General features: G+C 42.1%; 2 protein-coding genes and 1 non-coding gene across 16 annotated transcripts in view; 2 read left to right on the forward strand and 1 right to left on the reverse strand.

The window, feature by feature from the left end:
* The window catches only part of FBXL2 (F-box and leucine rich repeat protein 2), a 171,963-nt gene that overhangs the window by 124,437 nt on the left and 20,410 nt on the right, over positions 1-27,116 (forward strand). For 5 of the 12 annotated variants that reach the window (XM_035278308.3, XM_035278309.3, XM_078354500.1 and 2 more), the window contains 10 exons: positions 8,165-8,233; positions 8,333-8,428; positions 8,642-8,768; positions 8,910-8,984; positions 10,518-10,648; positions 12,761-12,821; positions 13,595-13,639; positions 14,145-14,201; positions 19,037-19,249; positions 20,772-21,890. In XM_035278308.3, coding sequence (XP_035134199.1) covers positions 8,165-8,233; positions 8,333-8,428; positions 8,642-8,768; positions 8,910-8,984; positions 10,518-10,648; positions 12,761-12,821; positions 13,595-13,639; positions 14,145-14,201; positions 19,037-19,249; positions 20,772-20,879 — 982 coding nt within the window. In that variant the 3' untranslated portion in view covers positions 20,880-21,890. Of the gene's footprint in view, positions 1-7,629; positions 7,753-8,164; positions 8,234-8,313; positions 8,429-8,641; positions 8,769-8,909; positions 8,985-10,517; positions 10,649-12,760; positions 12,822-13,594; positions 13,640-14,077; positions 14,202-19,036; positions 19,250-20,771; positions 21,891-27,116 lie in introns of those variants that run through there. The other 7 variants (XM_078354503.1, XM_054246985.2, XM_035278316.1 and 4 more) reach the window with 6 other exon arrangements.
* Positions 9,426-9,588, forward strand: LOC118149058 (U1 spliceosomal RNA). The gene has a single exon (XR_004736224.2). It is a non-coding gene; the product is annotated as a U1 spliceosomal RNA (small nuclear RNA).
* Positions 23,457-27,116, reverse strand: part of UBP1 (upstream binding protein 1) — a 50,099-nt gene continuing 46,439 nt past the window's right edge. For all 3 annotated transcript variants that reach the window (XR_013528725.1, XM_035278307.3, XM_017965931.4), the window contains one exon: positions 23,457-25,479. Coding sequence is in view for 2 of the 3 variants with exons in the window: in XM_035278307.3 (XP_035134198.1) it covers positions 25,442-25,479 (38 nt within the window). In the remaining variant the exon portion in view is untranslated. The remainder of the gene's footprint in view (positions 25,480-27,116) is intronic.

Here is a 27,116-nt window from a genome sequence, read left to right on the forward strand (position 1 = left end):
GATTCTATCTTAATGGGAAGTTTAGATGGACCGATAGGTTTTAAGATCATTTGTAATAGAGAACATAAATCTAATCCTGGTTTCTTTGAAGAAACTCAAATAACTTAGAAGATGTGGATAGTCAATGACGCTCTCAAAGAAGTACATTCTTGGCATTTGGAATAAAGTCATATCTACTAGCAAAACAATCTTATGGGGCTAAGAATGCTTACTGGCTTACCCTGAGTTTTAGAACAAAAATCTATATAAATTGGTTAGATATCTGTACACGTTTTTACATTTGAAGACCAGATTACATTGAGAAATAACCGTAGCTTTATAACATCTGGAAATCAGGTTGTGTTAGTTTTCCAACTTTGCTCTTTTTCAAAGTTGTTTTGGCTACTCCACATCCACCACATTTCCATATGAATTGAATTGTCAATTTTTTTTTTTTTTTTTTTTTTTTGAGACGGAGTTTCGCTCATGTCACCCAGGCTGGAGTGCAATGGCGCGATCTCGGCTCACCGCAACCTCCACCTCCTGGGTTCAGGCAATTCTCCTGCCTCAGCCTCCTGAGTAGCTGGGACTACAGGCATGCATCACCATGCCCTGCTAATTTTTTGTATTTTTAGTAGAGACCGGGGTTTCACCATGTTGACCAGGATGGTCTCGATTTCTTGACCTCGTGATACACCCGCCTCAGCCTCCCAAAGTGCTGGGATTACAGGTGTGAGCCACCACGCCCGGCCTGAATTGTCAATTTTTATAAAACAGTCTGGTGGGATCTTGACTAGGATGGTGTTGATAGGATAGGTCAGTTTGGGGGAGAACTGACATCTTAACAATATTGAGACTTCCAATCCTTGAACATAGTATATCTTTCTGTATATTTAGGTTTTTAAAAATTTCTCTCAGCATGTTTTGTAGTTTTCAGTGTACAGATTGTGCACATCTTTTATAATTATCACCAAGTATTTTGATATACTGTTATAAGTGTATTTTTCAATTATTCATTTCTAGTAAATGGAAATATTGTTGATTTTTGTATATTGATCTTGTCTCCTATAATCCTGACAAACTCACTTGTTAGTTTTAATAGCTATTTTAAAAAATTCCTTTAGATTTTCTGCATACTCATATTACCTGTAAACAAAGATAGTTTTTCTTCCTTGTTTCCAGTTGATGCCATTTTTTTCTTTCTTTTTTACCAGATTGTATTGGCTGGAATCTCTAGTACAACATTGAACAGAGTGGTGAAAGCAAATATACTAGCCAAGTTTCTCGATCTTACAGTGAGAGCATCCCTTTATGACGTTAGCTGTAGATGTTTTTCTAGATGATCATCAAAGTGAGGCAATTACCTTCTATTCCTAGTTGGCTGAGTGTTTTTTTTTTTTTTAATTGGAGATGTTAGATTTTTGTCACATGCTTTATCTCCATCAACATAGATGATTATATGGTTTTTCTTTTTCATTTGTTAAGATCATGAATTAGAGTGGCTCATTTAAACATGTTTAAACAACCTTCCATTACTCAGATAAAGCCCACTTGAATTGCCATGTATTATATATTTTATATATTATTGGATCCTATTTGCTACAGTTTTGTTAAAAATAATTTGCATTTGTGCTCATAAGGAATATTGTCTTATGATTTTCTTTTCTTATAATGCTTTTTTCTGGTTTAGGTATCAAGGTAATACTGGCTTCATGGAATGAATTGGGAAGTATTTCCTCCTATTCACATTTCTGGGGATGTGTTCAGTGGCTGACATCTATAATCCCAGTGCTTTGGGAGGCCATGATGGGAGAATCACTTGAGCTGAGGATTTTGAGACCAGCCTGGGCAACACAACAAGACTACATCTCTAAAAAAAAAAAATTAAATAGCTGGGTGTGGTGGTACATGCCTGTAGTCCTAGCTGTTTGGAAGGCTAAGGTGGGAGGATCTCTTGAGTCCAGGGGTTCAAGGCTGCAGTGAGCTATGATCATACCACCATACTCCAAGCTGAATGACAGAGACCCTATCTCTAAAAAATATCAAAAAAAAATTTTTTTTAATTCTGGGAGTGTTTTTGTACAATTTGTATTTTTTTAAAAATGTTTTATAGAATTCACTATTGAGGCCATCTGCTCCTACATTTTTTTTAGGGAAAGGTTTTTAATTACAAATTCAATTTTCTTTTTCTTTTTTTTTTTTTAAGATGAGTTTTACTCTTGTTGCCCAGGCTGGACCTCAGCAGTACAGCCTTGGCCCACTGCAGCCTCAAGCGATTCTCCTGCCTCAGCCTCCCAAGTAGCTGGGATTATTGCCTGGCTAATTTTTGTATTTTTAGTAGAAACAGGATTTCACCACGTTGGCCAGCCTGGTCTTGAACTCCTAACCTCAGGTGATATGCCTGCCTCAGCCTCCCAAAGTGCAGGGATTACAGGCATGAGCCACCACACCCGGCCTCAATTTCTTTAATATGTATAGAACTTTTCTGATTATTTCTTTGCAAATGAGTTTTGGTAGTCTGTGTCTTTCAAGGAATTTGTCCATTTCACCTAAGTTCTTGAATTTATTAGCATTAAGTTGTTTATAATATTCTCTTATCATTTTGATATCTATAAAATCTGCAGTGATATCCCCTCTCTGATTTCTGAAATTGGTAATTGTTGTTTCTGTGTGTGTGTGTGTGTGTGTGTGTGTCCTTGTCAGTCTGGCTATTAAGAGGTCTATCAATTTTATTGGTATTCTCAAAGAACCAGCTTTCGTTTTCACCCATTTTTCATTGTTTTTCTGTGTTCTACTTCTTTTATTCCCACTCGGATCTTTATTTCCTTCCTTTTGCTTACTTTGGAGTTCATTTTTTTTGTTTTTTCTCTGGTTTCTTAAGATGGAAGCTCAAGTCATTGATTTGAGACCTTTTTTTCTAGTATGGGAGTTTCATGACATAAACTAAGTAAATACTTTGGGGAAAATTTATGTCAAAAATTCGTGTAAGCTATGTTTTCATTTTCATGCAAAATGCATTCTAATTCCCCTTTTGATTTCTTCCCTGAACCATGGGTTGTTTAGAACAATATTATTTAGTTTCCAAATATTTGGACATTTTCCAGAAGAGCACGTTACTGATTTCTAATTGAATTCAGTTGTGGCCACAGAACATGGTTTGTATGCCCCGAATCCTTTTAATTTTACTGAGACTTTTTTTGTGGCCAATAATGTGGTCTCTCTTGGCAAGTGTCCCTGTACACTTGAAGAGAATGTATATTCCACTGGTAGATGAAGTGTGCTATAAATACCAGTAGGTCAGGTTGGTTGATAGTGTTGAGCAGATCTTCTGTATTCTTACTGATTTTTTGACTACTAATTTATCAACTAATAAGAGAGGAGTATTGAAAGCTCTGCCTATAATTTTGCATTTGTTAATTTCTCCTCACAGTCCTATCAGGTCTTGCTTCTTGTGTTTGGAAGCTCTGTTATTGTGCATATAGACGCTTAGAATGCTATGTCTTTTTTATTGATATGTCCTCCTTTATCCCTGATAATTTTCTTTACTGTAAAATCGTCTTTGTCTGATATAGTCACTCCAGCTTTCTTTTAACTAGTGTTGGCATTATATAAGTTTTCCTATCGTTTTACTTTATTTGTATCCATATTTAAAGTTGATTTCTTATAGGCAGCATATAGTTGGGTGTTGCTTTTTTTTTTTTTTTTTTTTTTTTGAGACAAATTCTTGCTCTGTCACACAGGCTGGAGTGCAGTGACACAATCTTGGCTCACTGCAACCTCCACCTCCCAGGTTCAAGCAACTTCTGCTTCAGCTTCCCAACTAGCTGGGACTACAGGCATGTGCCACCATGCCTGGCTAATTTTTTTGTGTTTTTAGTAGAGATGGGGTTTCACTGTGTGCCAGGATGGTCTTGATCTTCTGAGCTCATGATCCGCCTGCCTTGGCCTCCAGAAGTGCTAGGATATAGGCGTGGGCCACTGTGCCCGGCTGGGTGTTGCTTTTTCTCCAATATGACAATCTCTGCTTTTCACTTTGGGTTAGACCGTTTGCATTTAATATGATTATTATGGTTAGGGTTAAATCTACCCTTTTGCTTTTGTTTTCTGTTTGTCCCATACATTTTTTTCCCCTTTCCTCTTTTTCTTTCTTCTTTTAGATTTTTTTTTTTTTTTTTTTTTTTTTTTTTTTTTTTTGAGACAAGGTCTTGCTCTGTTGCCCAGGCTGGAGTGCAGTGTGGCACAATCTCAACTCACTGCAGCCTCCACCTCCCAGGTTGAAGCGATTCTTGTGCCTCAGCCTCCCAAGTAGCTGGGACTACAGACATGCGTCACTATGCCTGGCTAAGTTGTGTATTTTTAGTAGAGATGAGGTTTCACCCTGTTGCCCAGGCTGGTCTCAAACTCCTGACCTCAAGTGATCTGCCCACCTTGGCCTCCCAAAGTGCTGGGATTACAGGTGTGAGCCACCATGCCTGGCTGAGATTAAGTATTTTTTATGATTTCATTTTATATTCTTTTTTAGCTTAGTTTCTATAACTCTTCATCTGTTTAGTCATTGTTTTAGAGTTTATTGAATACATCTTTAGTTTACGACCGTCTGCCTTCATATTGTATTACATAACACTGCCGTTTCTTCTCACTCGGTCTTTATGCTATTGTTGTCATACATTTTAATTCTACTTTCATAAACTCCATAATAGATGTAGTATTTTTGTTTAACAGTAAGTTATAAGGTATTTATTTAGTTATTTTTATTTATTTATTTCGAGACAGAGTCTCACTCTGTCAGTAAGGCTGGAGTGCAATGGCTTGATCTACGCTTACTATAACTCCTGCCTCCTGGGTTCAAACGATTCTTGTGCCTCAGTCTCCCAAAGTAGCTGAGACTACAGGCCTGTACCACCCCACCTGGCTAATTTTTGTGCTTTTGGTAAAGACAGGGTTTTACCTTGTTGGCCAGGCTGGTCTCAAACTCCTGGCCTCAAAGGGTCTGCCCACCTCAGCCTCCCAAAGTGTTGGGATTACAGGCATGAGTCACAGTGCCCAGCCTATTTTTAAGATACTTAAATTTAAAAATTGTATATACCCAAGTAGTTAATATGTCCAGTCATTCTTTTCTGTAGACACATTTTTAAAATCTGGTGTCATTTTCTTTCTACCTAAAGAAATTTTTTTACATTTCTTTTACTGCAAGTCTGATTAATTCATTCAGCTCCTCTATGTCTAAAAAAATCCATTTTTTCCTTCACCTAAAAAGAATCCTTTTGCTGAGTATAGAATTCTATAGTGACCATTTTTTGTTTTCAGTATTTTAAGGATGGTGCCCCTCTGTTTTCTTGCTTTTTCATTACCAGTGAGAAATCTGCTGTCACCCTTATGTTTTTTTCTCTTTATATAACATGGCTTTGTTCTCTGGCTGATTTTAGGGTTTTCTCTATCACTGGTTTCTCTCTCTTTCTCTCAATGGAGTCTCACTCTGTCATCCTGGATGGAATGCATGGCACAATCTCAGCTCACTGTCACCTCCACCTCCTGAGCTCAAGTGATCCTCTGACCTCAGCCTTCCAAATGGCTGGGACCATAGGCATATGCTACCACACATGGCTAATCTGCCACTAGTTTAAATCAGTTTGGTTATGACATGCCTCGGTGTGTTTTTCTTCATGTTGCTTGTACTTGTGGTTCTTTGGGTTCCTTGGGTCTCTGGGTTTATTGTTTTCATAAAGTTTGGGAACATTTTGGCAATTATCTCTTCAGTATTTTTTCCTCCTTCCTATGTCTCCTCTTAATTAGTGATTCCAGTCACATGTATATTAGGTTGCTTGAAGTTGTCCCACAATTTATTCATGCTCTGTTCTTCTTTCTCTTTTTTAAAATTTATTTATTTTATTTTATTTTTTGAGACAGGTCCCAGCTAATTTTTTGTATTTTTAGTAGAGACGGGGTTTCACCATGTTGACCAGGATGGTTTCGATCTCTTGACCTTGTGATCCACCCGCCTCAGCCTCCCAAAGTGCTGGGATTACAAGCGTGAGCCACCATGCCCGGCCCTTTTTCTCTTTTCTTCCCCTCTGTGTTTCATTTTTGATAGTTGCTATTGTTACGTCTTCAACTTCACTAATCTTTTCTTCTGCCGTATATAATCTGTTATTAATTTCATCCAGTAAAGTATTATTTCAGTCATTGTGGTTTTCTTATCTTTTTTTTTTTTTTTTTTTTTTCCCCAAGATGGAGTCTTGCTCTGTGGCCCAGGCTGGAGTGCAGTGGTGCAATCTTGGCTCACTGCAACCTCCACCTCCTGGGCTCAAGTGATTCTCCTGCCTTAGTCTCCTGAGTAACTGGAACTACAGGCACATGCCACCACACCAGCTAATTTTTTTTTATTTTTTATTTTTTTAGTAGAGACAGGGTTTCACCATGTTGGCCAGGCTGGTCTTGAACTTTTGACCTCAGCTGATCTGCCTGCCTCGGCCTCTCAAAGTGCTGGCATTACAGGCATGAGCCACTGCACCTGGCTGGTTTTCATATCTAAAAGTTTAACTTGGATCTCTTATTTTTCCATGTGTCTACATAACCTGTTTATTTGTTAGCTTCATAGAAATATAGTCTAGGCAATAACATTATAGCTTTTAATGTCTTCGTTCTTTCTGCTATTTGTGTCAGTTTAGAGTCGGTTTTAGTAGATTACATTTTCTTTTTATTATGGATATATTTTCCTCCTCCTTTGAAAACATAATTTTTTGTTCAATTCGAGACATTGTGAATTTTACTTTGTTGCGTGCAGATATTTTTGTATTCCTGTAAATACTCTTGGGTTTTGTTCTGGGATACAGTTGAGTTCATTGGGAATAGTTCCTGTTAGTTCTTGTTTTTAAGATTTGTTAGGTTGTATCAAAGCAGTGTTTAGAGCTAATTGTACTCCACTCCTAAAGGAAGACCGTTCTCAATACTCTACCCTATGCCCCCAAGAAATGTGGCGTTTTTCACTCTGTCTTGGTAGAAACGGACACGATTCCTTGCCCCGGGTGATTTCTGGCTGCTGTTTGCTTTAACGCCTTTTGCTGATTCTTATTCCGCGGCCCTGGGCTTTGGGCAGTTTCATCACATGCATACACTGAGCTGTGGGACTAAATTCTTGTCGTCGTCGTCGTTTTGGAGATAGACTCTCACCGTGTTGCCTCGGCTGGTGAGGTAATCCTCCTGTAATCCTCCTGCTTTGGTCTCCCAAAGTCCTCGGATTACAGGCGTGAGCCGTTGCGCCTGGCCTGTACTTAAGTCTTGAAGAGCACCCTCCACAGATCTCTGTAGTTTTTGTGACATTCTCTCCACTCTCATGCTCTTGCGAGATAACTCCAGCTGCCTTGGTCTTCCTAGACTCTCGGCCCCATCTCTTCATCTCAGACAGTCCATCGGGCTCCAGCTTGGTTCCCCCTCCCTGTACCAGGGCAGGTTGGAAGGAGCAAATAAGGGTAAGGTTAGGTTTTGATGGCTTTGGGGTATAGCATGAAAGGGTCAGGACTCCATCCCATATGTCAAAACTGTATTTCAGATTGATGATGACTTGAGCTAGTCCTTGCTGAATGTGTTAGCACTGAGTGCTGAATAGGGGGTTTTAATTTGCTGCTTCTGACCTTGCTACCAACCCCACAGATCAATGAGGAAGTTTCTCTTCATGACTGAGTGTCCTCACCAGTAAAATCAGTGGGTCTTGATACTGATTGACTGCTGACTTCTATCAATTGCCAGAGATGGTTTCTCTGGAAAGGCTCTAGGGTAAGCAAGTGACAGCATGGCACAGTACAAGGTTTGCCCCCTTGCTTCAAAATGATTTTTCTGTAGAGCAGAGGGAGCCGGGAGCTAGGCCTCTATTCTCACGATTTGGTGATGACACCGAGCTGTGGGTGAAGGAGAACTGATTGATAGGTAGTCAGTCTAGGACTCTGCTTCTCAAACTGTGATCCCCAGACTGGCGGCAGTGGCATCGCCTGGGGTTTTCCTTGAACTGCAGACTGTCAAGCTCCAGTCTAGATCTGCCGTCAGAATCTGCACTGTGACAAAAACCCTAGCTGATTCTTCCATGCTTTAAAGTTTGAGGGAACGCTGTTCTAAACGTCAATGGTTTCATGTGCCCTCTAGTGGTTGTCCAGCAACTTGCAGGGAGCTTTAAAATGTTTTCTCATTTTAGGACCTTTGCACAGAACTGCCGAAACATTGAACATTTAAACCTCAATGGATGCACAAAAATCACTGACAGGTAAGTAATGAAGAGTAATTGGTGACTAAATAGCCATGGGGAGAGTGAAGGGAGAGAAACATGGTTGAAAATATCTTTAGTGCATCTGCTCTTTTTCAGCACGTGTTATAGCCTTAGCAGATTCTGTTCCAAGCTGAAGCATCTGGATCTGACCTCCTGTGTGTCTATTACAAACAGCTCCTTGAAGGGGATCAGGTAGGAGTGCCCATTGTTTGTGGTCAAGAGAAATACCCAAAGCTATGAACATTCTGGAAGCCTTCCTAATTGTCACATTGAAGTGAGAAATAGGTGACTCCAAGAGGTCCCAGGCATGGTCTCTGAATTTCTTGTGACGTAGTAAACTCAGAGTTAGTAATTAACTCTCTACAGGAGAGACTGCACTTCAGTTTTCGTTTCTTGTTCTCTCAGTGAGGGCTGCCGAAACCTGGAATACCTGAACCTCTCTTGGTGTGACCAGATCACAAAGGATGGCATCGAGGCACTGGTGCGAGGTTGTCGAGGCCTGAAAGCCCTGCTCCTGAGGGGCTGCACACAGGTACCAGAGCGTAGATACAGCTGTTTGTGTTACATGTCGGGGTGGGCACATCGTCAGGGAAGTTGGTTTTGCATTTTTCTTGGTGTCCCACTGTTCCCTCACCTGGATTCCAGCTGTCTTTTGTTTTCTCTGTCCACTCAGTTAGAAGATGAAGCTCTGAAACACATTCAGAATTACTGCCATGAGCTCGTGAGCCTCAACCTACAGTCCTGCTCAGTAAGTGGCATGCCTTTTCTCAACACCATCTGCTCTAGGCTCTCCCAAAGCAGTGTGCCCCGAGCCTCCCTGCAGCCCCCCAGGCAGCTGAGACGGGCTGTGTTGCCACACCCGGATTTTTCATCCTGAGCCCTTATATGACCTACCAATTTGTCACAAGATGGAAGAGCAGCAGCAACCAAAAGGAATCATCCTCAATATGAAGTCACTGACATCGCCCCTAAAAATAACATAGACCAGCTGTGATTTTGTTGAATCGAGTATTAGGGACACTGTCGAGGAATGCTGTGAACTGGTCACTAAATAGTTGTAAGACCTGAACAATTCATGATAAGGTCTCAACATCTTTTTCTTTTTAACTTATAAATTGAGAATGATGACTCCTCTCACGTTGTTTCGGTGGATAAAATGAAATAACACATGTGAAAATGCTTTCAAACAAAACGCATCTGGCAGGGGAGAGACCATGGTCACGAAGGTGGTTTTCCCAGGGCGAGGCTTTTCCATTGCCCTCCGGATGTGCTGACCCCTGCGATTTCCCCAGATGTGGGAAACTCGACTGCATAATTTGTGGTAGTGGGGACTGCGTTCACACTTTCCCCTGGTTAAAAAATAATAAAAAAATAAAATGCATAAATATGCAAGAGCAAGGTGGTGTTTTCATCAGGATATTAGCCTATCAGAACTTGCTGGTCCTTCCCCACTGCCAGTGCAAATATTGGTAAGAGGATGCTACAACCTAACAGGTTTTTCAAGGGAACATGGATTTTGAGAAAGGTAAGGGAAACCCTTGCATTCAGCTTTAAATGAATATATTCTAAATCTTTAGAGTCTCTGATGGTGGGAAAAAACCAGAAACTATCTTCTGGACAAATCTTGACCTTATAACCTGGACTATTCAAAAATAGGACCTTGACTTATGTGTAGGACAGCCCTGGCAGATGGCTTGAAGTCTAGTACGGATGTGCCTGTGTATTACTGTATTGATTAGTTTGTTTAAGTGAACATACTATTTTGAATCTTCATGGCCAAATTTATAAAATTCTAAGGTATTAATAATTTCGTGATTTAATTTTCCTATTGTCTAAAACGTTTGATGAAATATACATGTGTATATTATAAATATCTAAAGCATTAGTCCGCAGAAATCCAACCAGATATTAATATGTCACCTAAACCAGGAAAGTCTCATAAGTTCTTTAATCAGATTTTAAAATTATGCATTTATGAATTTTATGAAAAATCTATATTTTGATGACTCTAGTGAGGGAGAAATGGAATTTTAAACTTTGATTCTCCATTCGTAATAACAGAAGATCTTACTTTTTCCTGGATGCATGTATCTTATCTAAAATGGCTGGAATATTTTAAAGCTGCAGAGATAACACAAGCACGTGTCTGCCCTCTGCTTACTTCGTTGAAGTTATTTGGATAAAATGCCAGTAATCCCCGAAATCAATTGAACAGCCGCAGGTCTTTTCCTGCTGCTCCTGTTTGAGCGCCGCGGTCGTCCTGTGGCTCTTCTTTCCGCAGCGCATCACGGATGAAGGTGTGGTGCAGGTGTGCAGGGGCTGTCACCGGCTGCAGGCCCTCTGCCTCTCGGGTTGCAGCAACCTCACAGATGCCTCCCTTACAGCCCTGGGTCTGAACTGCCCGCGACTGCAGTGAGTACACCGCGCTTTTTGCTTTGCAGCTCAGAGTTTGGCTGAGTTAACCAAGAGGGCTTCCGGCAGGGGAGGACAGGCTTGCCAGGTAGTGGTGGTGGAGGCAGCAGTTGTGTGTTGCTGGCTTTTGTTGGGTAAATGGGGTGGGACAGTGTGTAAATCCAGTTCACTGCGGGATGTACTGGGAGAGTGTAACGTGTACAAGTGGATCCAAACCTTACTTTCTTGCTGGATGTTCACCTCATCCTGGTAGTTCTTTAAGCATCCGACTGAGCACATAGTGAGCAGAGCAACAGCCTCACATACAAAGGACATGAGCTTCTCCTCTAGACCTGCTGCCAGACGGACAGAATAGAGGGAAGGTCACAATCGCCTTCTTACTTAGCTTCTTCCCCAGTAGGGAAAAAGGGTTTGTTTTTAACAAATAATAATTTAGGCTGGCCACGGTGGCTCACGCCTGTAATCCCAGCACTTTGGGAGGCTAAGGTGGGCGGATAACCTGAGGTCAGGAGTTCGATACCAGCCTGGCCAACATGGTGAAACCCCATCTCTACTAAAAATACAAAAATTAGCTGGGTGTGGTGGCAGGCGCCTGTAATTCCAGCTACTTAGGAGTCTGAGGTAGGAGAATCACTTGAACCCAGGAGGCAGAGGTTGAAGTGAAAGATCATGCCACTGCGCTCCAGTGTGGGCAACAGAGTGAGACCCCATCTCAAAAAACAGATAATTTATATTCTGATCCTCAAGGTAATAGATTCTCATTACCAGCTATGAATATTAAAATCTTAACAATAGTAGCAACAATAGTTTGACCTCAGAATCAGCAACCTTAAACTCTACCCAAGAGGCAGAAAAAAATGATACTTTTTTTTTTTTTGAGACAGAGTTTCACTACTGTTGCCCAGGCTGGAGTGCAGTGGTGCCATCTCGGCTCACCGCAACCTACGACTCCCGGGTTCAAGCGATTCTCCTGCCTCAGCCTTCAGAGTTAGCTGGGACTACAGGCATGCGCCACCACACCCAACTAATTTTGTATTTTTAGTAGAGACGGGATTTCTCCATGTTGGTCAGGCTGGTTCCTGACCTCCCGACCTCAGGTGATCCGCCCGCCTCAGCCTCCCAAAGTGCCGAGGTTACGGGTGTGAGCCACCGTGCCGAACCAAAAGGAAAGACACTTTTGAAAAATCTCTACTTTCCATTGAAACTGGCCCATTCCCATGCTCACATCAGTTCTGTATCTTAGAACTATGTATTTCTCCTTTTACCAATTTTTTTTTTTTACTGTTATAGAGAAGGTTCTATATCATTTAGATATTTCGGCTTAGTAGGAGGAATTTGGATGATCAAAATTGGTCAGAAAGGAGGTCAGAATTACTGCAGTGAGGGAGTATTTACCTTAGAAATGTCAGTCATGCATCCATCCCTATTAAGCACGGGTAACTGACAATTCACTTATTTTTCATTGTCTACAAATTTTTTAAATTTCCTTTAGGGTACCTGAGAATTTCCATAAATGCAGTAAATCTCAAGATGATTTTATTGAGAAAAAGCTCATCTTAAATGTGTTTAAAAAGTGAACAAGGCTGGGCGCAGTGGCTCATGCCAGTAATCCCAGCACTTTGGGAGGCTGAGGTGGGTGGATCACCTAAGATCAGGAGTTTGAGACCAGCCTGGCCTATATGATGAAACCCCTTTTCTACTAAAAATACAAAAATCAGCTGGGCATGGTGGCAGGTACCTGCAGTCCTAGCTACTTGGGAGGCTGAGGCAGGAGAATCGCTTGAACCTGGAAGGCAGAGGCTGCAGTGAGCCGAGATCCTGCCATTGCATTCCAGCCTGGGCGGCAGTGTGAGACTCCATTTCAGAAAAAAAAAAAAAAACCCCACAAATATTAGAATGATATTTAAAAACAACATGCAGGAAGATTCCTAGATTTACTCTGAAGTTTGGAATGGAACTGTGGGGCCTTGGGCAGGTCACATTCCCTAAGGGCTGTTAACGGAAGCTAGAGCATGTCAAAGAGCAGAAAAGACTCGCGTGTACATCATAAAGTGTGTGTTTCCATCATTCACTAGCTGGTACCTTTTTCTCCCCTGTATACTTTCTCCCCAGAATTTTGGAGGCTGCCCGATGCTCCCACTTGACTGACGCAGGTTTTACACTTTTAGCTCGGGTAAGGCATAAAGAATAGAACCAAACTGTAATTCACCTCCCAAATTCCAAGTGACTTGGAGTGGTTTTGGGTGTGCAAAAAATTACCTTCAGAAAAGACAGGCACAAAGTAGGCTGAGCCCCCAGGGTGCGCACTGCAGTTTTTCCAGTTAGCCAGAAATCTAGGGACGTCCTGTAGAGGGTTCTGTTAAGGGTCTGGGCTCACGCTTGGTCAGGTGGGTCAAGTGGGACAAGCCTCCTCCTGGCAGGAGACTCATTTCCTCATATGGGCCCCAATGTGGCCTCTCAGCAATGCCCCCTAACTGGGCTGTACTCTGCCCTTTGCCCTGCGAATGCTGACCACTGGGGACCCCTCTGGACCTGCTGCCAGGAGCCCATGTCTTCCTGGGGCTGTTGATGCACTCTGCCACCTCCACCCAACCCCCCCAGTGTGGGTTAGTGCCACGCATCTCCAGGCCCTCTCAGAGCTAGGTCTGTGGCTAAAATATCCCCACTGATATCTGCGAGCACTGGGATGGTTGCAGACAACTCTCTTTCCTGGCTGAGAGAAGGAAATGCAGCCAGAGGCAGCCCTATTCCCAGTTCCAAAGCACTGTGGTTCAAAAGAAAGCTGCTCAGAAGTTCTTGTTTACTGAGTGGCTTTAGAAACAGAGCATACTTCTTAATGGATGAGAATAAAGTTCACTGGGCCAGTACTCAGAGGGACAGGGCAAGCCACCATTGTTGCCCTCACCACTGGCTCACATGAGGGGTATGTCTTGTGGACTCTTCCAGAATTGCCACGAATTGGAGAAGATGGATCTTGAAGAATGCATCCTGGTGAGTGGACTCTTGACAGCCCTGCAGGGCAGCCTGCTCCCCAGTCTCTGTCGGCTGGTGCAGCCCACCCAGAGACATCCCAAGCCTCCTGGATCAGCTTGGGTGGCAGGGCTTGGAAACGTGTAAGGCCGTGGCAGTGGATGTGTGAGCTTGTGGCTCCTCTCAGTCATCAGACTGAACTACAGAAGAGAACAGCATAGCTCCATAAAATAAGCTTGCATGCCCAGTGATGGGGCGACTCCAAAGAGGAGAGTCCTGGGAATGCTCCTTGCCCACTCCCTCTTTGTCCCTTGCCCTAAACCCCCTTCGGCACCAGAAGAAAGACCAAAGAACAGTTTTGCATCTCTAGAAGCGCTGGTGAAGAGAGGAGCTCCCAGCCTCGGAGTGTTTGAGATGAGTTTTTAATTCTCTTTTACACCTTTTGATTCTCATGTTCAGGAGAAGCCAGGATTAGGTATTAAGTTCTGGTGTGGAAGCCACACTGACACAGCGTGTTTCTCTCCAGATAACCGACAGCACGCTCATCCAGCTCTCCATTCACTGTCCCAAACTGCAAGCCCTGGTGAGTCTGAGTTTCTGTGACCTTATTCACCTGTTAGAGGTAGAAGCCCTCCTACCACAGCAAGAAGCTGTTTGGGTTCTCTTTCTGTAAGGTGTCATCTCTGTTGATTTCAAAGATCAATAGATCTGGGCTAACTTGGGAGGCAAGGTCCCTAAATGATTACTGCTTTCACTGAATGTATAGTTTTAAGATTCCCCCTCAAAAATGTCCAGATCCAGTGGTTTCATTGGAGAATTCTACCAAACATTTAGGAAATTAACATCTTTTTTTAAAATTTTTTTTGAGACACAAGTGCAGTGGCACGATCTCAGCTCACTGCAACCTCCACCTCCCAGGTTCAAGCGATTCTCCTGCCTCAGTCTTGTGAGTAGCTGGGATTACAGACATGTGCCACCACACCTGGCTAATTTTTGTATTTTTGGTAGAGACAGGGTTTCAACCATGCTGGCCAGGCTGGTCTCAAACTCCTGACTTCAAATGATCTGCCTGCCTCTTTGACCTCCCAAAATGCTGGGATTACAGGTATGAACCACTGTGCCTGGCATGAATTAACATCAGTTCTATACACTCTTTTAGAAAATAGACAATAAAACACTTTATAACTCTTTTTTATTTTATGTTTTTGAGACAGAGTCTTGCTCTGTCACCCAGGCTGGACTGCGGTGGCTCAGTCCTGGCTTACTACCATCCCTACCTCCTGGGTTCAAGCTGTTCACCTGCATCAGCCTCCCGAGTACCTGGGATTACAGGCGTGCACCACCATGCCCAGCTATTTTTGTATTTTTAGTAGAGATGGGGTTTCACCATGTTGGCCTGGCTGGTCTTTAACTCCTGGCCTCAAGTGATCTACCTGCCTTGACCTCCCAAAACAACTTTTTTTTTTTTAATGAGGCCAAGTCTTATCAAAACCAAACAAAATTGTACCAAAAAAAGCCCTACAGACTGATATTCCTCATAAATATAGAAGCAAATATCTATAACAAAATATTGGCAAATAGAATGTAGCGACATATAGAAATAATTATAACACCATGGCCAACCAAGGTTTAGTCCAGAGACACAAGTCTAGTGTAATATTTGAAAACTGACTGATGGAATCAACCATGTTAACTAAAGAAGAAAAGTTACATGATCACATCAACTAATGCAGAAAAAGAACTTGACAAAATTCAAAAGACAAAAATGTTATTTTAAAAAGTACCAGGAATATAAGAGAAAAATGCCCAGTTGCCGTGTTGCCTACACAGGGATAACCACTATGGCCAATTTCTGTCCTCAAGAAATTCTTTGTGCAAAGAAAAGTGATTCTCTTTCTCTGTCCCTCTCCTCCCTGTCTCTTTCATGTACACACATCCACACCACATCCACGGGAGCAGAAGACACCTGCTGATGGGAGTTAAAAGCATTTCCACCTCCCATTCTGCAAGCTCTGTCCCACCAACTTAACCCCCTCCAAGTCAGAAATGTTATATAAGCGGCTCGCCTCGAGAGTGCTTCGCTGCCAGGGATAAGTGGCAGTGTATGACAGGAGAAAAAGCTTTAAGGCTGGCCTGAGCTGGGTACAACTGGCAAGTCCCAACAGTTTTGAGCCACAATGCTGTCATCTTAAAAAGGGAGTAACAACACCTTCTCTACAGAATTGGCCCGAACCAGACAGCTGTGACGACTGGCTATGTTGTTAGTGTTAATAGAAGCCTCGCTGCTGTTGGAACAGGTCAAGCACCCTCTGATTTTCCTTCAATCAGTTTTTAAAATTTCTATGTATACTTGCACGGGCCAGTACCTAAGTTTTTTTTGAGTCTTCCTCTGTCACCCAGGCTAGAGTACACTGGCGCAATCTTGGCTCACTGCAAACTCCACCTCCTGGGTTCAAACTATTCTTCTGCCTCAGCCTTCTACGTAGCTGGGATTATAGGCGCCCACTACTGCGCCCGGCTAATTTTTGTATTTCTTTAGTAGAGATGGGGTTTCACCATGTTAGCCAGGCTGGTCTTGAACTCCTGAATACAATCCACCCACCTCTGCCTCCCAAAGTGCTGGGATTACAGGTGTGAGCCGCCACACCTGAAGCACAAATTTTTCAATTAATATAACAGTATCTCCTAAGTCTCATAATATTACTGCTAACTTCTTGATTTCTGAATTTCCCTGTATCAAAACAATGGAGAAATTGGCATTCATATACCATCTCCATCATCCTCTTTCTCCAATCTGTGTTTATAAATATACATATATGTATGTATGAATCTATATGTAAATAAAATGAAATAGGCCCAGCAAGATGGCTCATGCCTGTAATCCCAGCACTTTGGAAGGCTGAAGCGGGAGGATCACCTGCGTCAGGAGTTCGAGACCAGTATGACCAACATGGAGAAACTCCATCTCTACTAAAAATACAAAATTAACTGCTGTGGTGGCGCATGCCTATAATCCCAGCTACTTGGGAGGCTGAGGCAGAAGAATTGCTTGAACCCAGGAGGTGGAGGTTGCGGTGAGCCAAGATTGCGCCATTGCACTCCAGCCTGGGCAACAAGAGTGAAACTCCATCTCAAAAATAAAAATAAATGAAATATATACATACACAGGGAGACACTTTTTTCTGGTTCCATTTTATTATAATCAAAATTCTATTTTTTTATTTCCCAATTTTAAACAGCCTCCTAAAGAACCGTAATGAAGTTCTAGCTTTACTCATAAGTCAATAACCAAATAACAGCATTGAGTACATAAATGCCATTTGATGTTATGTGGAGGGATTCAATTCGTGAGAAAGTAAAAATATTCCATATTGTTAAGATCAAGCTCAGAGAAGAATCTTTGAAGCATCAAGTTCCAACAGTTTCTCTCCTCTAGCTTCCCTTCCCTCAAGGTTGTATGCTGCTGCCTAGTTCACAGAGCCAAAGGTTCTAGTTTCTAGTAGTAGTTTCTAGTTTGGGGCTGTTACAACCGGCATTACCATGTCTCGGATTTTTTAGTTTTCAGGAGTACCTTATACCGTCCACTCAGGTCTCCCCACCAGGACTGGTCCAGTCCGAACTCTCAGGCATCTCCTTGCTCCTAGACTGCAGCAGCCATTCACTTGCTCTAAACTGAATCCACTTCTGCACTAAAAAAATTTGTCAGAGTGGTTTATATTTTCAGTTTTAACTTTACTGAAGTAAAATATACATGCAGAAAAGTACATTTTCATTGGTGTATAGACCAATGCAGTTCCATAAACTGAATACACCCTGATCAAAGGTCAACATTATTCTGACCCTGGAAAGCCCCTTTCTGCTCCCTTTCAATCACTGATCCTTCAGAAGTCATGACTTCCAAATAGCATATATTAGTTTTACCTCTTTTTATATTTTATTTAAATGATATGAATGGAACGGTGTATACTCATCTGGTTTCCTTATCCATATTGTCACATGTAGTTGTGTATTATTCATTCTCTTTGCTTTACAGAATGGATACACTGTGATTTCTTTATCCTTTCTACTTCTGAATATTTGAGTACTGCATCTAGTTTGGGCTATTCCAGCCAGTATTCCTATGTTTTTGGTTAACACATGTATGCATTTCACTCAGAAACATCGAAATAACCCCTGCAGCCTATAAGACTTACAGCTGCTCCACATCCTCACCAACATTTATTTTCCATCTTTTTTGAAGAGCAATTGTTAACATCCCACTGTCTTTACAGCTCTTCCCACTGACCTTGGAATCAGAACGACGTAATCTACACAACTCAGTGATCTGGCTTTTACCTCCCCAATTCCATCTGCATCTACATGCGTCCTCTTACTTCCCACTTATTAGATGTGGATCTTCTTCCTAAACACAGTGCTTGCCATTCTCCTGCTTCCCTGGGCCTTGCACACAACAAACTTTTGCTCTTTCCTAGGATTAGCTCCTAACCCTTCAAATATCAACTCAGTGGTCTCCTTCTCAGGACAAATCCTGCTATCATATGCTCTCAAAGCACCTCAGCTTCAGTTTAAAGCTTAATTAGCATTATTTGATTTTCTAGACTCTCCAGTCTGGGCTCCACCAGTGCAGAAAAGTATACTTTTCCTCATGATTGCACACACGGGGGCTGGGACAGAATTGGGGCTCATATATTTGAAAGAACAAATGAACAAATGGGATGTCGATGCACTATTTCTGCCTCTCTCGTTTTCATGGTGGGGTGAATCTTACATTTGATATGCATTGGGGAAAACTGTCAGGTCTGAAACTTTTTGATGTGGAGAACTTAAAGGGAATTACACAAACGTCATTTGGCTATATAATATTATCTGAATTTGTCTTCTGCGACCAAGGTAAGTTAGTAACGTTGGATCACACTGTTCAAGGTGTATTTGATTTAAACACGTTGCAGAGGGTTCAAGACAACTCTGGGTCACAGCTGTTAGTGCAATTTTCTAAATGAACAAGGACATGAGATGCATTGATTTCACTGGCATCCCCTCAGATGGAGAACTGGCCAATAAAATGGCTCTCAAGGGGGCAAACTCTGAAATTTCCCCTGAAAATTTTATTTCCATCTTTACACAATTAGAAGAAAGAAGCCACTCCCAGTGCAGCAAACCCATGACCAAAGGGCTCCAATGCTATGTTTGGTCCTGTCTGTTTTGTGCTGCTACCACAGACTGGATAATTTGTAATGAACAGAAACTTCTTATAATTCTAAAGTCCAGGGGCTGGCATCTGCTGAGGGCATTCTTGCTGTGTCATCCCATGGCAGAAGGGCAAAAAGGCTAGCTTCCAGCTTTTTTTTTTTTTTTTTTTAGGACTTGAGCCTTGGAACAAGGGTCCTGCAAACATTTACTCATTTCTCCCTATTCCAGAGCCTGTCCCACTGTGAACTCATCACAGACGATGGGATCCTGCACCTGAGCAACAGCACCTGTGGCCATGAGAGGTTGCGGGTACTGGAGCTGGACAACTGCCTCCTCATCACTGATGTGGCCCTGGAACACCTAGAGAACTGCCGAGGCCTGGAGCGCCTTGAGCTGTATGACTGCCAGCAGGTTACCCGTGCAGGCATCAAGCGGATGCGGGTAGGTGTGGGGCAGGGGAGTCAGTCACACCTGACATTTCTAAGCAACAAATGAAAACATCGAGAATCAGGCCAGGTACAGTGGCTCATGCCTATAATCCCCTACAAAGCCAAGGTAGGTAAGTCATTTGAGGTCAGAAAAGACCAGCCTGGCCAAAATGGTGAAACCCCATTTCTGTTTAAAAATACAAAAATTAGCCAGGCGTGGTGGTGGGCACCTGTAATCCCAGCTACTTGGGAGGCTGAGGCAGGAGAATCACGAATCTGGGAGTCAGACATTGCACAGATTGCACCACCACACTGCAGCCTGGGCCATAGAGTGAGACTCTATCTCAAAAACAAAAACAAAAAAATCCATTTTCCGTTATGCAGACTGATCTGGTTTAATAGTGTCACCTTAGACATCCTCAAAATCTTCTCACTTAGACTTCACCCTGGAAGATTCAACCAAAGTAGGTCTGGTCTGGGTGGAGATTTCACATAGTCTGGTGATCAGAGCCCTTATAAGAAAGCCTATGTTGGGCCAGGCGTGGTGGCTCATCCTGTAATCCCAGCACTTTGGGAGGCTAAGGCAGGCAGATCATGAGGTCAGGAGTTCCGAACCAGCCTGACCAAAACAGTGAAACCCCATCTTTACTAAAAATACAAAAATCAGCTGTGCATGGTTGCTGCCTTCTCAGGAGGCTGAGGCAGGAGAGTCTCTTGAACCTGGGAGGCAGAGGTTGCAGTGAGACAAAACTGCACCACTGCACTCCAGCATGGGGGTAAGAGCCAAAAAAAAAAAAAAGCCTATGTTAAAGGCAAGCAGTTAAGCAATTTAAGGTCATTATGAGTAGGAGGTAGAACTATCTTGGCTAAGTTGCAGGTAAGAGGGCTTAATGGAATTTGGCTTTTTTTTTTTTTTTTTGAGACAGTCTCGCTCTGTTGCTCAGGCTGGAGTGCAGTGGCATGATCTCAGCTCACTGCAACCTCCACCTCCTGGGTTCAAGCAGTTCTCCTGCCTCAGCCACCTGAGTAGCTGGATTACAGGCGTGAGCCACAACGCTGACTAACTTTAGTATTTTTAGTAGAGATGGGGTTTCACCATCTTGGCCAGGCTGGTCTTGAACTCCTGACCTCATGATCCACCTGCCTCGGCCTCCCATTACAGGCATGAGCCACTGCACCCGGCCTCACCTACATTCTTGATTATGCTTTAAGTTTAGGCAACTGTGTTTATGTCCCAAAACAGCCCCATCCAGGGTGCTACAGCTGTAGAGAACATTCACTTAGTCTGCAAACAGGGCTGGTTACTACCCCTGGGTGGAAATATATCAATGTATATCAACTCAAGTGTTTTCACTTATTCTTAGAAGGTACTATTGGGGGGCAGAGGACAGGGGGAGTAACAGGAGTAGCTCTCATCTATAGCATAAATTCTATTTGAACGGACTTAAGGTGATTTTTAATGGACTATAGGCTTTTCTAGAATTATGACCATAATCCTAAAAATACCAGTGTAAAAACTTTCTTTATCCTTTCAGGCTCAGCTCCCTCATGTCAAAGTCCACGCCTACTTTGCTCCCGTCACCCCACCAACAGCAGTGGCAGGAAGTGGACAGCGACTGTGCAGGTGCTGTGTCATTCTCTGACAGCAGCTGCCTGAGCCCAAGGGGTGATGCATCCTTTCCTCTAGAAGACATGAATCTTCCTGACCTACTCCACCATCACCCAATCTGTTGATTCTCCATTGGGAAAGGCATTTACAGGTAAAAGACTTCTGTATGGATTGCTGTAACTCTGGTGATAGTTTTCACCTTTATTCTGCTGTGAAACAATCAAAGCCTTGTGTCAGTTAACATGTGCCAAGTGGTCTCAATGCAGCCAGGACCATGCCAGAAACCTGGATCTCTTAAGAGATGGGTACCTACCTAGGTACTAAAGTCCTACCCTTGGCATTCTCAGCATTCCTCAAGCAGACCATCAGTGTTAGCACAAACTGAGCAGAAAAAATAAGCTGTTGATTTTCTACCTGATACTTAAGCCAGTGGCCTACTTTAATTCACAATTCCATTTTGATTAGCAGGACTTTTCCACTTTGAAGATAAAAAAGCAACTTTATCAAAGTGACTGTACTGCAAATTCATAATGCCTGATAGTTTTATATGTAGAGACTTATGTGAAAGGCATGTTAATAGGTTTCCATGAGACACCAAAGAAAAGAGGACTCTATACTGGGTGGAGCAGGGTCTTCACCTTTCTGTTTGTCAACTTGTCATATACACCTCCAGGGACCAAAAACAAAAGCAGCTCGGAGTCTGTGTTGCCTGACTGAAAAGTAGACGCTCTGGTGTATGCTACAGCACATCATGCATTTTTATTAAAGGAAAAAAGCTAATTATGTTCACGCCTCTCTAAAACTGGGGGGACCTTAAAGAAAAAGAATTAGGCTTAAGTTAACTGTAATATAATCAATTAAAAGTAATGAATGGATGCATGTAAAATGGATGTGATTTTTGTTTTTCAAGTTTATTTTGAAATCTTAGAAATCAGGTTACACCATAACTACTCAAAAGTTTTACAAACTTAAAACTCAGATCCGTAAGTGTTGGTACCTTTTAGACTCATAAAATTGAATAAACCATTGCAATGCTTTAAAAAAATTAAGTCAGAGGGTTTTATTGCTATGATTTTATGGCAGACACATCCAAGGAAAACCATTTTCCAAATTCACACCTTCCTGATGTTATCTGAAATCTGGTAAGATGACTACTCTTTACTGTGGTTGATTCTTGCTCCACGCTGTCCCCATTTACGATCTTTATTAAGAACCTATCGCCACCTTCACTGTGAAAGTAGGTGTTCATGGTGGCCAGCCCTTCCTAACAACCACTCCCCCACACTGAAGGGCCAGGAGCTCATGAGAAACTTAAGTGAAAAAGCAAAGGCAAGACATTTTCCCATGACTAGCAATACCTTTATTAGATACAGTTTGTAAGTTTTTTTTGTTTTGTTTTTGAGACAGACTTTTGCTCTTTTTACCCAGGCTGGAGTGCAATGGTGTGATCTCGGCTCACCGCAACCTCCACCTCCTGGGTTCAGGCAATTCTCCTGCCTCAGCCTCCTGAGTAGCTGGGATTACAGGCATGTGCCACCATGCCCAGCTAATTTTTTGTATTTTTAGTAGAGACAGGGTTTCACTATGTTGACCAGGATGGTCTCGATCTCTTGACCTCATGATCCACCTGCCTCGGCCTCCCAAAGTGCTGGGATTACAGGCTTGAGCCACTGCGTCCAGCCTAGTTTTGTAAGTATTTTTAAGGATATGTTACCTCAGCTGCATTCTAGGAAAAGAAAGCAGATATATATTTATCTTCCCATAGATGGAAACTTGGCAAGATTATCAGAGTAATTATTAAAGTCATTTTATTGCTTTATATTTTCTAGTATTCCTTGGTCTAAAAATTGCATGGATACCATAGCAGTTACTTAAATATGCATTTATACCCACTGTTGTGGAGGAGATGGGGGAGGAGGACTGATGGAGGAAGTAACTTCAGTAAATGAGCATATAACAGACTTGCTTCAGTGATTATGAATTAGTTTCGTTTAAAAAATTAACAAGGCTAGGTGCGCAGTGGCTCACACCTGTAATCCCAGCACTTTGGGAGGCCAAGGTGGGTGGATCACTTGAGGTCAGGAGTTCGAGACCAGCCTGGCCAACATAGTCAAACCCCATCTCTACTAAAAATACAAAAATTAGCCAGGCGTGGTGGCATGTGCCTGTAATCTCAGCTACTCAGGAGGCAGAAGTTGCAGTGAGACAAGATCATGCCACTGCACTCCAGGCCCAGGCGAGAACAGTGAGACTCTGTCTCAAAAAAAAAAAAAAAAAAAAAAAAATTAAATGACCAGAGCCTTCTATATGCGATTTCTTTTGAGCCAAGATACAACCTATCACAGCTATTGGACTCAATGCTCAATGACTCATGGCCTCATTTACAAAACAGGAGAACCCCTGGTAAGAAAATCAGGTTTGCTTCCTTTAAAAGTTTGGCATTACTGGAATAAAAATCCTCAGTTGCATCAGCTTTGAGAAAATAAACAAAAGGCAAAAACTAACCTCTTATTACATTTACACTGGCACAGAACACACACAGGAAAACCCCTTGATTCTATTACATAAAGTGACACTAGCAGGAACTGGGATTTTAAATGAGACACACATCTGCAAAACAATCAGAAAACATTTATTATCCTGAAATGTGTACATCCTACTATTAAAAAAACAAAGTAACAAATTTGCTGGTGCCATAATTTATTTAGCCTGTTTCATGACACACTCATGTTCAATGCCACTCAGCAGAATTTCAAGTTTGATAAACATCTATATTTTTACCCCGCTTCTAAAACCTGATGAAGAATTCAAAATAAGCACACAGCATTAAATGACATTTATTGTTCCATAAATCTTGAGATCCGAAAAGGAATGCTAAATAGACAAGCAAAACTTTTAAAACAAGAGATAAACTCACTTCTTTCCCCAGTGACTGGTACAGAAAACATGTGGTCACACAAAAGCAAAGGGAAAAAGAAAGGAAAGCTCTCTGCCTATAGGGTCTATTAAGTTACAGATATTTTCAAACTGAAGACGAAAACAGACCGTGCTTCTCTGTAGCAAATAATTAACCCCCTTCATGAATAAAACATAAAATGTCAAAGCTTTTACCCACTGAAGTAGTTTGTCTTCTAGGAGAGATTTCAAACTCAAAATTACTCATTTTCTATTTTTGCCTGAACAAAGATGATCAAATAGTACATTCAGATCAGGACATCTGGGTATATGGACAGAGAGATGCTACAATTAAAATGGAATAGAAGTTTTAAAAAAAAATTCAGTCCCCTACACCACAGGCCTCAAACATGCTTGCTGATGGATTTTTGGGAAGGTTCTGGATGAAAGACGGGAGATATAGGAGGAAAGTGAGAAAACAGTGGATTCCCTTTGAAAAGTATGCTAGCAGACAAGCATTTGGTTTTATTAAAGAGGCACTCTTTTTATAAAGAAAGAAGCTATAACGTGGTGTATAAAAAGCCCCTAAATAATCACCAGCATGTCTATCCGTGATTGTACTAAGCTCAATATTTGAGGAGAGGCTTAAGGGATTTGGATGGTACATTTTAGTGTTTGACAGATAACATCTAGTGTTTCCATGAAAAAAATTTCATCTTGTTCATAATGAAGATCCCTTAACTCCTAGTCAGAAGCTATCAACAACAATACTTTCTCCCCCTACTCGGGTCACCTATTTCCAATGTCTGGGGTAGGACTTTAAAGGGATGGTGGGGGTGGGGGGTCAGGGTGAGGTGGGGAGTGGTAGTCAGAGATGGAGAGAGGGAAGAAAACAAGAGAAAAACCACATGAGTTTAAAAGGCAAAGAATCTCCAAAAATGAAAACCAGAAACGAAAATGCTAAAAATGGAAGCAGAAGCAAAAAAGTTTTTCAATAAATCTGTGACAAAGCCAAAACACAAAAGTCTTTGTACCTATTAGGATTTACACGGATCCTCTCATCAAGGTACTCCTGATAATGCAGTTTGCTTCAAGCCCATCTTCCTGGCTTGGATCTTCTCCAATCTGGCATGATCACATCAAACGTACACCCTTAGACATGATTTCTTCCAAGAAGGTGCCAAGCCTCTTAGCTGACCACCAATGGCTGCATCAGCACAACACATCTCTCCACATACAGATTCACTGCTGGCTCCACAACAGCACTGTCCCCCCCATCTCCTCTCCAGGTCAGCATAAGGTTCAGGCAATAAAAGCCAAACTGGCACAGAAAGGTAAATGCCCACATAAGTTTTTACATTCATTTCCAAACCGCATACAGTGTAAAAAGACAGCAAAGGCTGTTCTAGGAACTGTATTTACTGGCCTCTGCCAGAGAAGCAGGCAGCTATGCCTGCACCGTGGCCTCCAGAGCTGGATGCATGCTGTGCCGATGTGCTTACTCTCACAAGGATGCTTGGCTATGGCAGTGACAGTGAGGAGATTCACCTCTCATACAGCTCATTAGAAAGATCATCTTGTGTTTTCAATATGAAACATTTCATATGGTAAAATCCAATCCCAAGACTTCTTGGATTCAGTCTTCACACACTTGTAAGCGTGACTATTTGGTACTGAATATAGTTCAGTCTATATAAGACATCACTTCAAAATTATGTGGATGCCATCACTATTTTCAGCTGCAGAAAAGGGAAAGAAATTTCTTCAGTCAGGCTTAGGAAATTAAGCCTATTAAATGGAAAACTCCCTGCAAACTACAACCTCCCTTCCCAATTCAGAGGTTACCTTTAAATGAGAAATAAGCAGATTAACTTGCTCTAGCTCCTCTCTTCCCCCAAAAAACTTCATGTACACATTCCCTTTTTAGACATTCTGCGCTTTTCACGCCTGGCCCACTATCAAAGCCCCTGCCTCCAACATTGTCTGGCAGTTCTGGGGATGGGGGGACATCTATCAAGATAAATAGTAATGCTGTCCAAAAGGTGAACAACAGCTAGAGGCAGAACAGGTGGAAACACTGTCAGGGCGGAGGACCTGAGGGAGTAAATGCAAATGCGTACATCTGACTTTTCCAGAAAAATGTCTGAGCTACTCAGAGAAGTATTTCAAACATTTAAAAAATGTATCATCCCAGGCTGGGCGTGGTAGCTAACGCCTGTAATCCCAGCACTTTGGGAGGCTGGGGTAGGCAGATCACAAGGTCAGGAGTTCAAGACCAGCCTGGCCAATATGGTGAAACCCTGTTTCTACTAAAAATACAAATATTAGCCAGGTGTGGTGGCGGGCGCCCGTAGTCCCAGCTACTAGGGAGGCTGAGGCAAGAGAATCACCTGAACCCAGGAGCTGGAGGTTGCAGCGAGCCAAGATGGCAACACTGCACTCCAGCCTGGGCGATGGAGTGAGACTCCATTTCAAAAAATAAAGAAAATAAATGAAAGTAGTATCATTCCTTTTGCCAAGTGTCTCTCAGTAAATAGAAGCATACAGGCATTCATTCAAAAAAAATAAAAAGATTTTTCTCATGAGGTCAAAGTTTGAAGAAAAATAAACAGTAAACTGAGATTAGAGAAGAGATCCTATGATTTCTAATACCAGAAAATGTCCACTGGTTTTACAAAACAAAACTATACAATTATATATTTCCTTTTTTAGACAATGTGAGTTATGCAGAGTAAAAACTGTACTGCTGTGAGAAAGATTGAGCAGAAGGGTACTAAGCTAAAGATGTTTCTCAAAGTAAAAGTTAGAATGACCCAGTTCAGAGTTCAGCCTTGCAGGTAACCCTGATGGCATATGCAACATGTGAGGCACAAAGTAAAATCAGTATTTCAGTAGTCTGGGGACACTTGACACACATGACATCTTCCTCTTCTAGGGGCAGCTTTTGTGCTAAGACTGGATTTGGATCTTGGCTCACTTGACTTTTAAAACAGTCTATGAATGTATGATCTCTTCTCAAAGAATTTTACATTTAAGAATCCCTTCTCTTAAATGTTGGGAGCCACCTGAACCTGGTCCTGGCTCTTCTCACATTCTCTCCCTAAATGACCTTAACAACTTCTACAGCTCTGAGTCACTGTTGATATTCTGAATCCTTCCAAATTTACATCTCAAGGGCAGGTTTGCCTTGAGATGTAAGAAGTCAACTGCCTACTTGACATTTATACATATCCAAAGTGAAACTCTTGGTTGCTTTACCCCAACCACAGTTACTTCTTCAGTGAGATCACCATCTGCCCGGTTACTTGAAAAACAGGAGTCAGAACTATTCCTCCCTCAAATGTGGAGCTCACCAGGCCCTGTCTATAAATCTGTA

This window comes from Callithrix jacchus, chromosome 17, assembly GCF_049354715.1.
Source record: "Callithrix jacchus isolate 240 chromosome 17, calJac240_pri, whole genome shotgun sequence".
Lineage (NCBI taxonomy): Eukaryota > Metazoa > Chordata > Mammalia > Primates > Cebidae > Callithrix > Callithrix jacchus.